General features: G+C 44.6%; 1 protein-coding gene across 2 annotated transcripts in view; it reads right to left on the bottom strand.

Moving 5' to 3' along the window:
- Window positions 1–14,126, bottom strand: part of bcl2l1 (BCL2 like 1) — a 28,645-nt gene extending 14,519 nt beyond the window's left edge. Inside the window, exons 1-2 of one of the 2 annotated variants that reach the window (XM_074643241.1) lie at window positions 13,965–14,126; window positions 8,761–9,513 (exon numbers count right to left, since the gene is read on the bottom strand). In XM_074643241.1, the coding sequence (XP_074499342.1) occupies window positions 8,761–9,315 (555 nt within the window). In that variant the 5' untranslated portion in view covers window positions 9,316–9,513; window positions 13,965–14,126. Of the gene's footprint in view, window positions 1–8,760; window positions 9,514–12,411; window positions 12,642–13,964 lie in introns of those variants that run through there. The other variant, XM_074643242.1, reaches the window with a different exon arrangement.
- Between the last annotated feature and the right edge of the window lie 540 nt (window positions 14,127–14,666).

Genomic DNA, 14,666 nt, shown 5'->3' on the forward strand with positions numbered 1-14,666 from the left:
ACAGAAATTAAGAAAGGAAACGGTGAGACTGAGACAGAGAAGCAGGGAGTGAGACAGAAAAAATGAGACGAAGCTAGAACAAAAGAAGAAGGGGTGAAGCGGGGGGGAGAAAAGGCTGACGAAAACGACTGGAAACTGAAAAAGGGGGGAAACCCATGAGGAGTAAAGTATGAGTAGAGAGGAGCGAGTAGCAGCCGCGGTGAGGCTCACTGACAGATTTCCTTGAAACTACACTTCATTTTCATAAAGTTTGAGGACATGAAAGACAGATGGATATCTACAGGCCCCTGCACCAGTTCCTTTCTGTTCTCTCTTTCTATTATCTGCTCTCTCTCTCTTATTGCAGAGCCACTGAGGATATCTCTTGACTTTATTGCTTTACCCCCTCGGCCATTCAAACAAGCCCGTGATGACTATAACGACGATGGCATTGATGCTCTTTATCATCATTTAGTCCTCGCGCTGTATGAGATTGGGGCGCTGCATTACCATGAAATACTCATCAACCCTCTCTATCCATTCCTCAGCTCTCCCACTTTAATACATGCCATGAGACTCACTAATCCCATGATACGCCTCAGAATCTGATCACAGATATGAGCATATAGAGAGACCGGCAGAGAGACAGCCGGGAAGAGACGGATGGAGAGAGAGAGAGAGAGAAGGATGGAGAGGGATGAAATGCAATCAGAGAGGAGGAGGAGGAGGATGCAGGCAGATGCTTAGGCTCTGCACTCGGCTGCATGAAGACAGAAGATGGAAAAAACTAGAAAGAAGCTGTCGCGGGAGGGATGTGGGCTGAGAGCAGAGAGGTAAAAGAACGAAGGGGCCAGCAGACAAGAGGGAGAGGGGAGAACAGGGAGGAAGATGGAAGGAGGGGGGGAGACTTGCTCGTGACCTGATTTTCAACACTAAGCCTCGGAGAAGTGGAGCGGCACGGAGGCAAACCAAAATTCAGCATCTTCACTCATCCAGCTGTTCTGCTCATACGACATGTAAGCCGCACATATAGAGAGCACGGTGTAACCCATTAACCTACATACTGCATCCTCATCTAGCTGAGTCACTGGCTTCGTCTTCCTCTCCATCTGCATACCCCTCGTCTTCTTCGTTCTCGACTGCCAGACACTAAAGGGGGGGTTGGGACGTAATGGTGCAGTAGCGGTGGTAGTCTGATGTCTACCAGCTCTAATAGCTCCACGCTCCATGCAGTGTGCTGGCAGTATAGACAAGCACACACAGCTGGATAGCTGTCCTGTATACATAAACAGGTCTGGATATGGAAGGAACATACGGCGTCTCTCTAAATGAGAGGAACAAGAGAAGCTGCTGCAGTCTAAATGTAGTCATTAGAGGCTGCACTGATGTCTCACTGCTGTGTGTTGATGCTCCGGGGCTACAGGTCGCGCACACACGCAGAGGGGAGTTGCTGTGTAAAGGCCTGCTCTAACACCAAATACTGATCAGATGACTGCTTATCAGTTTACTGAGTCTCTGACTGTTAGTTTCATGAGCTAAAAGAACGATTAATCAAAAAGCACCCTTCTTCTCTCGCAACTATCACAATATCTCTAAAATCTATCCTCATCTGAGACGTTGTGTGTGTATTTGTTCCACGTTTGCTCTGGCACTACCTGTTTGGCGTGGAGAGGAGGTCGTGTTGCTCTGGCTCTACCTGTTTGGCGTAGAGAGGAGGTCGTGCTGCTCGAGCTCTATCTATTTAGCGTGGAGAGGAGGTCATGTTGCTATGGTTCTACCTGTTTGGTGTGGAGAGGAGGTCATGTTGCTATGGTTCTACCTGTTTGGTGTGGAGAGGAGGTCATGTTGCTCTGGCTCTATCTCTTTGGCGTGGAGAGGTGGTCGTGTTGCTCTGGCTCTATCTCTTTGGCGTCGAGAGGAGGTCGTGTTGCTCTGGCTCTATCTGGTTGGCGTGGAGAGGAGGTCGTGTTGCTCTGGCTCCACCTGTTTGGCGTGGAGATGAGGTCGTGTTGCTCTGGCTCTATCTGTTTGGCGACGCCGGGAAGCGGCTTGACATCCTCCTGGATCCACCTTCTCACATATGTTCACATTATATGTATTCATTTTTGTAATTTAATTTATGTGGTTTGTCTATGTTATATGTTCATGATGTTGTTACTCTGCGCACACAACATCTATTGCACATCTGTCCATCCTGGAAGGGGGATCCCTCCTCTGTTGCTCTTCTTGAGGTTTCTTCAATTTTTTCCCTGTTAAAGGGATTTTTTGGGGGGGAGGTTTTTCTTATCCGATGAGAGGGTCGCACTATAAAAGGACAGAGGGTGTCGTATCCTGTACAGATTGTAAAGCCTCCTGAGGCTAATTTGTGATTTTGTGCAAAACAAATAAAATTGACTTGACTAATGTCCTTTGACCCGTTTGTCACATCTAAAATAGAGCAAAAGGCAGACTGAATGATCCCGCAGGAATGGTTCAGCCCATCCTGCAACCACACAGTAATGGTTTGGCCCAGTCGCTCTACTAAAGGCAAACAAGAGTCTCTTACACCTTCACGTACTCACATAAACACAACACACCTAAAAACATGTGACATGTCCCTGATGTTCTTGTCATGGAGCTGGAGGCAAGTGAATCACACAATCTGTTTGCTGCCATTTTCTCACACACACACACACACACACACACACACACACACACACACACACACACACACACACACACACACACACACACACACACACACACACACACACACACACACACACACACACACACACACACACACACACACACACACACACACACACACACACACACACACACACACACACACACACACACACACACACACACACACACACACACACACACACTAATGTGTTGAGCTTAAACACATGCATAGATAAACAATAGAGACAATCCATGGCTGAGCAGCTACATTCATTTGAAACATTCAGAGATCAATCTGCATAGATCCCCCACCACACAGAGGCGTTTATTGACGCCGCGTGGACAAAAGTGGCCGCCATTGATCCGATGCAAAAAGGTTTTCGGGAGCATTGTCTGTGTGTGCGGATTCTATGTGAGACAATGACAAAGTCACTTTTAGATCTGGCTTTATCTACCCAGCGACGACACACCTGTCAGGCACAACTAAAAAGCCAGCGAGGCAAATTCCAGTGTGTGTGTGTGTGTGTGTGTGTGTGTGTGTGGCCTCAGGTCCTTTGTTTGAGGTAGTCACATGACCAGTCTGACTTGGCGGCGGCGTCCCCCCTCCCCTCTGCAGCGCGCCACCATACAATAAAAATGCTCAAACGTATGAGACAACAACAAACCACGCCACGTGTGTGATTACAAATAAAACACACGACCAGCTCATGGAAACTTTGCCTGATGAGCAAAACCAGGTCCTTAAAACAAAACCCAGAAAGAGACGATGAAAACATGTCTGCTAATTAGCCACACGTGAGCCATTAGTGATAAAGGGAAGAGGAGGAGGAGGATGGGACAGAGGGAGGTACGGAAGGAGTAAAAACGGGATGAAGGGAAAGATGAAGGGATGGTTGGGGGTGGAGGTGTGGGGGTAGCGAGCAGGGGATCAAGTCAGAGCGAATCGATAGCACTGATGACGATGTTACGGGCGATGTGTGTGTGTGTGTGTGTTTCTGATAAACAAACTGACATGGGAAAAGCACTGGAACGTGGGTGCACGGGGTTAACGGAGAGATTGACGAGGCGCGTGGTAGCGTGTCTGCTCTACGATACGTTTGGCCACTATAGTCTGTAGATGAGACATGGATGGATGTTAGAGAAGGAGGAGGGACAGGGAAGGACAAGGGTGGAGATAAAGAAGATCAAAAATGGTGAATGCAGGAGGAGGGGAGGTGCAGATAGGAAAATAAGGGACAAAAATCGATCAGCGGCAGTGGGAGGAGGTGGGGAGGGAGAGACGTATAGAAGATGAAAAGTGGGGGGTGGGTGAGAGGGAGAGCGAGAGAGAGATGGAGGCGGGGTGGATGGTCCCATGGGTGAGATTTCCTGCTCTTCTCCGGTAGGGTAGTCTGACAGTCGACTCTGTGGATCTAAGTGCCTATCCTATGTGCATGTTAATTACAGAGAGAGAGAGAAAGAGAGAGAGAATAAGTCTGTCAAGGAGAACGGCACAAAGGAAGCTCAGGTGTTTCCCCTTGTCAAAACAAATCAATGGACGACGTACCCTCCATGGGCCTTTAATTACAGCCTCGGTGTACAGTACAGCCAGCCTGCATACCCGTCATAATCACACATAGAGATACTGATTATGTTACAATATTGTTCATCTCTGCTTCTGTCAACATGACTCGGACAAAACAAACAATAGCTCTCAATATCTTCTGACTTCCCTTACCCACTATGTCTGTGGCTCTCAGCCCAAAGCTCATCAGCTTTTGGCCATGAATATGTAGTTGTATTTTTAAAAAAAAAGGCCAAGTCGTTTCATAAAGTAAACATCAATTAAAAATGTGTTGGGGTACTGGTGTCAGCAGGACGCTGTGTGTGGGATAGAGTCAGAATAAACTACAGTGTGTGTGTGTGTGTGTTCATGGTGATGAAGGAAGATGAGGCTCACTTGTGTGTTTTAATCGTTTTGTGGACAATAATGGAGCTCTATGGTACAGGTCATTAGTGATGGTCTTTTCTTGTGATTTGTTGACAATAACAAAATATAGAATATCACCAGATTACTCATCTTGTAAGTGCTCGTGCTGAACATGGCATCATCACATCATGTCGTGTATACAGCCAGAAGGGGCAGAGGTGATAAAAAAAACTAACAAGCTAAGAAAACTAGGCAGACTTTCACTGCTTGAGGACATTTTTCTTGTAGTTAACTTTCCCTTGACCTTACCAAGACTGTCGACAGCACAACTGGGATAATGGTCTCTTTTTATCCGTCGTTTCTCTGGACCCCCCCCCATCCCCATCCCCATCCCCATCCCCATCCCCATCCCCATCCCCATCCAGCCAGCTTCCCCAGACCGTGGCAGTGTGGTTCTTCTAAATGAGTTTAGCCTTTATTAGTCTGTCAGAGAGGAAAAAAAAAAACATTGTTTCCCCCAGTAGCAGGTCGAGATATTATTCATCTATAATTGGTAATAACCCCGTACCCCCACCCTCAGGCGGCTCAATCTCCACTGAGTAATCACTGCCATCGCCCGCTCTGCTGGAAACAGCATTATTAGGTCGATGGTACTGTCTCTACCTCTGCTGCCTGCCAAGGTTTATTATCCGACAATATATGGCTTCACTCCGCCGCTTCTTTTAACAACACATGCTGAGGAGGGAGAATCTGGCTGTTGAGCATATTTATCTCGCATCCCGAGCTACAAATATCTCAGCAGCATCCCGGACGGTGGAGGCTCCGAAAATGAGCTCCGGCGGGATCATTCAGGCTGAGGCTTTATCAGTTTTTCTGACAGCGAGGTTTTGCTCTGTTGTGCAAAAACACCTTTCACTTTAACTGTCACCTCCACTATTTCACCGGTTCAAGACGGTCTCGCTCTTTCTTTGTATTTCTGCATTGAAAATCATTGTGGAAATGCAGAATTAAGGCTGCAACTAATGCTTACTTTCAATTTTTGTCTATGTAATGTTAGAAATTATTGAAAAATGTCTATGTCTATGTTATAATTATTATAATATAAAATAATTTTCCACAGCTTAAGGAGTATCTTACCGTATAGGAAGCTGAATATCTTTGAGTTTGCTATGTTTAAAAGCATCAAATCTTCACATTTGAGAAGCTAAAACCAGAGAATCTTTGGGATTTTTTGCTTGAAAACTGACTGAAACAAAACATCTTTTGTCAATCTACTCATCAGTTTATCAACAGACGTTTAGTCTGATCTCTAGACAGAGAGAAAAAACTACAGCCTCCTTAATAAGGTGTTGGCTTGTGAACACAACACTGTCTAGGAGTCTATTCTCTGTCAGATTATGGAATATAGACGACCACAAATACGGAAACACCCATCAACAAATTACTTTAATATTTTCACATTTTGTTGGAGTACCACCAACCAACTGTCCATTTCCTCTCAGTTTTCCCTCCACTTTCTCTGTCACAACCAATCTGAACAGAAGACAATGAGATGATGAGACTGAGTGATGGAGCAACTGAGTGAAAGTGACCTTGCTGCTGCTCGGAGCAGACGAATATTTCATCAGCTAACACTCAGGGCACACCTGCCTCACAGCTATACTCAGGTTCCCACATCTGCCAACGGCTCTGTGCTTCATCCCTGCAAGGAGACGTCAGGGGAAGGAAAGGAAGGAAGGAAGAAAGAGGGAAATAAAAGACAACAAAGTCTCATGTGGGTTTACTCAGAGACTCTGGGACATTTCAGGGAAAGTGTAGGTTGACTTTGAACAAAGAAACCACTAAAAAAGATAACGTAATGACGCTGTGACAAAGAGGGGAAAGCAATAGAGTGATGGGAAGAAATGATAGGACTGTAACGGTAAACCACCTACTGAATTGTATATTTTAGTTTGTCGCTGCAGCTCGGGACTACCCCCGAGGCAAATGTGTCAACTTATGAATAACTAGCGCTCTCTGCCCAGCACCAGGCCATAACAGACGGAATACAAGTGAATTATACAGCGCTTAGTAGGGAAGGAAGTGGCATCATGTGCTCAACGCGGTTTATCCAGCAGCAGGAGAAGTGAAACCGCACCAGCAAATCCATTCAACATTTCTGATACAGTCAAGGTTACACTGACATGCCAGCAGCTACAGCATGCTAACTGCTGCTGGTAGTCCAACTTGTTGCTGAGCAAACGGTCTATGTGTGTGTGAATGTGTTTGTGGGCGCCTCGATGGTTTTGACTACATGACATCATAGAGATCAACCACACATGACAGTTGTGTTGACTACGCTGCGTTGACGACGGTGGTGTTAAAAATATTTATGAGCGGTCGTTACGAGAAACTAGTTTAACCATTAGACCGGCCTCTTCCGGTTGATCTGTTTTCAGCCTCACAGGGACTGACTGGAACTCCGCAAATAGCTGTTTAGGTATCGGGACAAATGATGACAACTAAATGATAATTAAATGAAGTAGTTATTAGTTTAGCTATACAGAGGGTTTCCTGGGAACCGGAGATCTTACATAGAACCAACGGACGCGAGTCTAGAGCCGTGCAATCCGTGCGGGAGATTGTTGAGATATTTCAGTCTGAACCACAGTAGTGGACTGACGGACCAACAACACAACATGACCGTCCGTAGAAATGCTGTTAGCATGGGTAAAAACACGGGAGTGGGGTATTGCGGTACTAGTGTATTTATGAGACCAGAGCTCTGCCGCAGCATCCCTTCAACAAAGGAACAACAAAACATCAGTATGTTGCAGAGCTTTAGCCGTCATTATCACATATCATATCCTGTCACCTGTTTCCATAACCTCCTCCTCCTCCTCCTCCTCCTCCTCCGTCTTATCTCCAGTCCAACATTGAAATAAATAATTACATTCTAGGTCTGCAGTTGAAACAACAGCAGAGCCACCGTCTGCCCAATGGGATTTCTGTCTAGGGTTGGCTGTTCAGCCACTGGGATGTCAGTTTCCATAGGATCGACCTTTGACCTGGCGTTGTGCGGCGCCGGAGAAAATCTAAACAACCCCCTCCCCTCTCCTCACCCCGCTCTCCTCCATACCATCAAACGGCCGGCACAAAGGAAAAGAGCTGACCTTAACTGTCCTGGAGGTGTTCAGGAGCACACGTACACACAAACACACAGGGGGATTGTCTAGGACAGACTATTTTCCAGCTAACCCCCATAAAAAAAAAAAGGAGCTTTCATCTGCATGCAGCTGCCTTGGTGACGAACGCAAGAAGAAGAGAGGATAAAGAATGGACAGACAGTGGAAGAAGAGAAAAACAAAGCACAGAGCCAATCAACTGACCGCGGTGAAACAAAGGGCTATCTGTAAAAGCCCTGGACTTCATCCACCCTGTGATGAGAGAACTTCGATCCCCAGCAGGCCGGCTGCAGACGAAGCTCCAAAGCCCTGATGGAGCCTGTTAAGCTCCCACTTCGATTCAGCTCATTGAGCTCCGTGCTGCTGATCAATTAGAGGACAGCTGAACCAGCTGCTGACCACAAACATTCTGTTTTTACTGGTTTTAAGCACAGATAGGTTTATTATACCATGAGGTCTTCTCCATTGTATCTAATCTGAAGCCCCCCCGGGCTATGTCACAATCTCATGGAGGGTGATACAAGTTCAGATGCTAGCATGCTGGCTTATCTGCATAGGATAAGTCTCAACACGTAGGATGGAATAAAAAACGATGCTCTGCATTTCCGTTCTCCAGTGAGATACAACTCACCTGGAGGTCAGGCAGATAGGCACTGACACACAGTTGACCAACAGGCACAACAACATATTTCAACATTTCACAATGTTGAGAGACACATCTGGAACGGAACACACAACCAAAAACGCTATAATCATATCAATAAAGCCATTGGCATCCAGACACATTCTCCACATAGTTGGAAAAATAAGAACATGATTTATTCTAGCTGTTGGCTGTTCTCCAGTGTTGCTGCCAGCGGTGGGGAGTAGAAACAGTGTCAATATGGACATGTTCCATAGAGGCGACCTCAGCTTACCTGATCCATATAACTGAACCCAGTGAGGTTGAAGAGTATGAAAGCAGCTAAACACACTTTTCTTGTCACTGTGTGTGTGTGTGTGTGTGTGTGTGTTTGTGTGTGTGAGAGAGAGACTCACCCATCCTCCTTGGCTCAGGATCCAGGGCTGGATGTGGTTGTCCAGGTACACCGTCATCCACTCAATGATCCTGCCCACCAGCGGACTCATCTCCTTCTCCACGCACTCCACGCACAGCGCCCCGCCGAAAGCGAAAAGCCCTACGATGCGGCCCCAGTTGACGCCGTCCCGGAACACCTCGTCCATCACGTTCTCGAAGCTTTGGTAGGCCGTGGCCGGCGTGATGTGCAGCTGGTGGTGCAGATCGCTGAAGGCGCGGGCGTATCGCAGCTCGAACTCGTTGGCCGAGTCCCGGAGGGCCTCTTTCACCGCGTCCAGGCTCGTCGTTGACGGCAACCGTTGCTGCCGCAGCGGGGACGCCGGCGGGGTCCCGGGACTCGTGCCGTTAAAAGTCCCGTTGGCGTGCGTCGCTACCCGCTGCTCCTCAGGCAACCCTGCTTCCGCCCCTTCAGTCCTGTTGGGAGGCTCTAAGAGTCCCATGTGGTTGAGGGGATAGTTCCTCTGGGAGAGTTTATAGTTTATGTAGAATACCACCAGTTCTCTGTTTTGAGACATGTTGTGTTTAAATACGCTGCTTGTCCTTGCTCCGGTACGTCTCTGCTCCTCTCTGGTTCGAGCCTTGCTGTGTTAAGAATGAACACACGCTGTGCCAGGCTTTTCCTCTGCTCAGACCACCATGGTCAGCTGATATCCAGAGGACACTTGGGGGGGTGAAAACCAAACCTACACAAGGCTGACAAATCAGCTCAGGCCCTGTAGAGAGACAACAATGAAAGGTCAAAGTCTAGATCGCCCATAAGCATGCTGGGATTATACGTGTGCGTTTAAGGAAAGACGGCTGTGTGGGGATGCTGTAGACCTTCAAATTAAATGTGGACAGGTAGGGTCAAAGTGCATCTCTCTAATTGGGCTGTTACATATGGAACAGATGGCAATGATATTAATGAGACAATAGAGAGACAGTGTGAGGAGGGGGAGGTTTAGGTGAGGAGATATCAGAGGGACAGTCTGGCTCAAGGGTCCACGCAGACAGTCGCCATCTCCCAATCAGTGACCTCTGACCTTCAAACGGAGTGTTTAGGCACCCTGTTACTGTTAGTCACTGATCTATTCTGCATACTGTCACACATGCCCTTGAATCTCCACACAAAGCTGATAAATCTGGCATCCAACAGGTTATTATCTTATTATCAGTGTTGGAGGTTGGTCTGAATACATTACACACATTATCCATGCTGGCCTTACATCACTGCTTCCATTCTGGCTTTAATACTGGTCTGACACTACTCAGTTTCACTATGAAGGGACAGCTTATATGTATTATATATTATTATAAGATTATTTGAACCTAAAAGGTAACCGGTGTTGGCTGCCACTGCTAGCCCTCTCAACTACTGAGGGTGTAACCGGTTGTTGCATAACGTTTCCAAATGACCAAATCAAAGTATCCAATAAAGTTAAACTACTTTGCTTCCAGTGCCATTGGACATCCAGAGAGCATAATGCAGTGAACTCTTAATGAACTCAAAGTCATACACTCTATTAGCAAATATATTTTACAATAGGAGTTATTATGTGTGTTTAGCATTGACGTTTGAAACTACAATAGCAGTCTTGTGTTAAGAGTGACTTGCAGGGATTAACCCTTTATAGCACTCTGGTATAAAAAGGGTCAAATGCAGGTTGTGATACTGTTTGGTACCTTTGTTAAACACAGAATGAACTATAAATAATAACTCCCATATTGATAATGTAAATAAAATCACTGTTCAACTGTAAAAGCAGTTCAAAGTATGTAGCGGCTGAAAAACAGAAGATTTATGATGGTAAAAAAAAAAGCTTAATATCTATATCTACAAATTTCATTAGCACTGCAATGATTAGTTGATTAATTGCTTAGTCGACTGACAGAAAATTTAATCTGCAACTATAGTTTGTTAATTGATAAATAGTGTAACATTCTCTAGTTCAAGTTTGAGTTTTGAACTGTTCTGAATATATCTCCTTGGGGTGTGGAATAATAATGAAAAGCATTTTTCACTATTTTCTGCCATTTTTTTGACAAAAAAAATAATTGAGAAAATAATCTGTAGATTAAGCAAATGAGAAAATAATTGTTAGTTGCAGCCCTGATTCCTACAGTATGTGGATTGTATGATTTTATATGCCTTCTGACACAGTCTAAAATATCCTGGTGTTGAGTCCAGTGATAGTGATTAAAGGTAATATTGATAACATTGATAACATTCAGCCACTAGATGTTGTATTCTCCCTCCCCCTTTCCATTGCATTTACTTCACAACAAGTCGTTGCCAGACACTTACCGTCAATCTCAGCCATTTATCTGTTTTTTTCCACACTGACGACCCAGAGATACGTCGTGATACCAACGTCGTTTTACTATTGGCTCACAAGCATGTTAGAAGAGGGAACCAAATGTCAGATATCTTCCACAGAGATAAAGAAAACATTCATTTTTGGACCCACCAAAATTTTTTAAATGATTAATTCACAATCTGATTTTTTTTTTCCAGGAAAAGCCATACTTTTATTCAGCACCTTTCTAAAAGGCTCTGTGGAATGAAATATGAAATAAATGATTTCTCTACATAAAAATGTTATCAATAAGACCTTTAATTAATAGTCGGTGCACTAATGTTCTCTTTGGTTTAATGATCATTATGAAGGGAACAACCCGTCTTTTTTTTCACACAGCTTAATATTACTACTCTGATGTATAATAAAAAATTCATTAAAGATTTATGTGTGCATCCAGCAGCCAGTAAATTGAGTTTAAGCGAACCAACATTCCTGAAACAAAAGACAATGTGACAGAGGCGTTCCTCATCTTCCATTAACTCATGTGTGTGTACAGTCAGGCACACAAGGAGGAACATGACCTGCTGATGATCCCAAACAGTCTGCTGGTTATCATGTGGGAACCTGACCTTTCCTCTAACAATAATGGCATTTAAGCTGATAAGCGGTTGGACCTAATAATTAGTGTATGAGGCGGATGGAAGGGGCGCTCCATGCAAAATAGTGCTGGTTACATAATGCATACTCTACTCTTCCTCCAAAGCACAATGGAAGAAGCCCCATACTGTCTCTACTATCTCTACTTGGCTGCTGGCCAAACAAGCAACGTGCTGTACTTTCATCAAGCCCCAGAAACTTCAAACTTCTTCCAAACACCCCGTTCAGGAGACTCTTTGGTCGTATAATTGGTAGTGAAAGAAATAAAAGAGCCCCTTTGGAGCAGACGAGAGAGCCACAAGGCTGCAGTGTTTACAAACGGCCACATGGTCCCCAGCTTACAGCACGTGGCTCGGGTTTTAATAGGCCAGCTCTGATGTAAACACCACACACACACACACGCACACAGCTCCTCTAACAGGAAGATACAACGAGTCCAAAATGTTGCACCTGAATGCAACATTTTATAATGACAGTCGCTCACATATTAGGTGCTGTAAAGTAAAGCAGACTGAGGGCTGTTTATTACAGGTGGAATCTGGACTGGAAGTCACAGAGAGATAAAGCAGCGCTGAGCACAGCTGTGTCTCTCCATGTCATTAAGCCACCACATTAAAAAAACGTTCATTCACATCGCCTATATATAAAATAAGGAGAGTAACACAGCGTCCTTACCAGCAGTACTGAATAAAATGGGAGTTATCCTCCTCGGCTCGTTGTCTCAGTCTGTGAAAATGTCCCGAGTCTGCCTGTCTGGTTGGTTGTCTGTACACAAACTGTCAAAATCCGAGAGTAGAAGCCACGGTATAGTCACTATGTGTGTGAAACGTAATGTTTGCACGTCTCCTCCTCCGTCTCCTCCACTCGCTCTGTGCATGCCCAGCCCTCTTCTATTACGTAATATGACGCCTTCACAGAGGTCTGGATATCTGGAGCACCGTCATATCGAGAGTGATGGCCTTTAAACCCAGGAGGACCTTGATAAAACTAACTCAACCTGATACCAGAATGGTTCCTGTTCTACATTACAACCTAACAAACCATGTGAGGAACAATAACAGAAACCGATGTAATAATAATAATTATTATTATTATTTTTCCATTCTGTGTACATAATTAGTGCTGGGATGTATGTCACTCTTTGTTCACTTTTTTTTTTTTTTTTTATCTGACAGAGCTTATTTTCTTTATTACATTAATTAAAATATAAATGACACGACCGTCTCTTTTCTAGCCTTTTTCAGTTCAATTCAACTATGTGCCTTTTTTTCTGCTTTATTCAACTAACATTTTGGTATTCAATTCCAATTGAGTCTAATTTACAGTGTAAAGTATTAGTGTGTATTACAGTCTAATCTCTTTTGTATTGTATTATCTTTTTTAGCACCTATGGGATTGTCACAATCTAATTTCGTTGTACTACACAATGATAATAAAGGGCTTGAATCTTGAATTCCAATTTAGTGTAATTTACAGTGGGATGAACAAGCTTTTTATATTGTATTATCTTTTATATTGCACTATCTCTTTTTTATTGTATTACCCTTTTTTGTCACAATCTAATTTCATTGTATTACACAATGACAATAGAGGGCTTGAATCTTGAATCTTGAATTCTAATTTAGTCTAATTCACAAAGGGGATGAACGGGGTTTAGTCGGAGCCCCTGAAGGCAGCACAGGCCATTCCCATCCTCCTGTCATGAACACTGTGAGGAGAAGAGACCTTTAATCACAACGCATAAAGATACCTCTCTCTCTCTCTGCGGGCACCACCCTGTGTCCTCAGCTCTAAATACACGTCACCACACCAGCAATCATTACTAAACTAATTCTTGAGGAAGCATTAGAGACACAGACACAGCTCCGCCTGCACTAACGACACACTGAAGGCAGCAGCTCTGAACATGTAGGCTTTCTGAAGATGGCTGTCACTGGTTCACACACACACACAGACACACACACAGTGGACTCACACATTCGTTGACTGTTAACCAAGAAAATCATTTACTACAGTTTCTTTGCGTCAAACGGGATTAGATTAGAGGGTGAAAAGCAGGAAACACAACGCTGGTTTACGTGTTTCTTCCAGATCTTGTCGACCTCCTTCTTCCTCTGTGTAGCCGGATCCAGAGAGGAGAAGCCGCCCTCTCTCTCTCTACCAGCATCTATCTCTTATTATCCACCAACACAACCACCACACTCATCAGCAGGACATTAAACTCTTACTTGTAGGGTGGTCTCCATTAAATCACGTCTGGTGGCTCACAATCCAGACCCCGGCAGGAGGAGTAGTCCTATCCGTCATAGCTAGTCCTGTCTGGCTGGCTAACGCCGACGGAGATCTCCTAGTCAGCTACTGGCTGACACAGATCCGCCCACACAGCGCGACGTCCTCTGCGTAACTCTCCAGCACCTCCACCACCACGCACAGCCTCTCTGTGTTCAGGCCGGAGTCCCAGAGAGGAGAGACCGTTTCTACCAGGAGAGATGTAGCTCGTCCTCTCACCGGAGAGTCCTCTCCTGACTGGGATGTAATATAGTGATATATAGTGACATATTTTAGATTTTTAAAGAGCTTTAATTTTGAAATTCTACGTCAGGATGTTCTAATATTCTCTGAGTGACACTTCAGGTTGACAGTAGACAACCTGAAGTGTCACTCATTAGTCTGTGATAGTGGACAGTTTCCTTTTAATTCTAATCTGAATATAGAGTGAAGATAGCCCATATATGAGATGTTTTAAAGGCTTTAATTTTGATACTGTCTGAGTGATACTCTGAGGTGGTGTACTTTTATTCTGAAGTGAGATTAGTCTGTGATAGTGGACAGTTTCCCTTTCTTTCTAATCTGAATTTAAAGGGAAGATAGCTCAAATATGAGAATTTAAAAAGCTTTAATTTTGAAATTCTTCATCAGAATGTCCTGAT

Source organism: Sebastes fasciatus, chromosome 8, assembly GCF_043250625.1.
Source record: "Sebastes fasciatus isolate fSebFas1 chromosome 8, fSebFas1.pri, whole genome shotgun sequence".
Lineage (NCBI taxonomy): Eukaryota > Metazoa > Chordata > Actinopteri > Perciformes > Sebastidae > Sebastes > Sebastes fasciatus.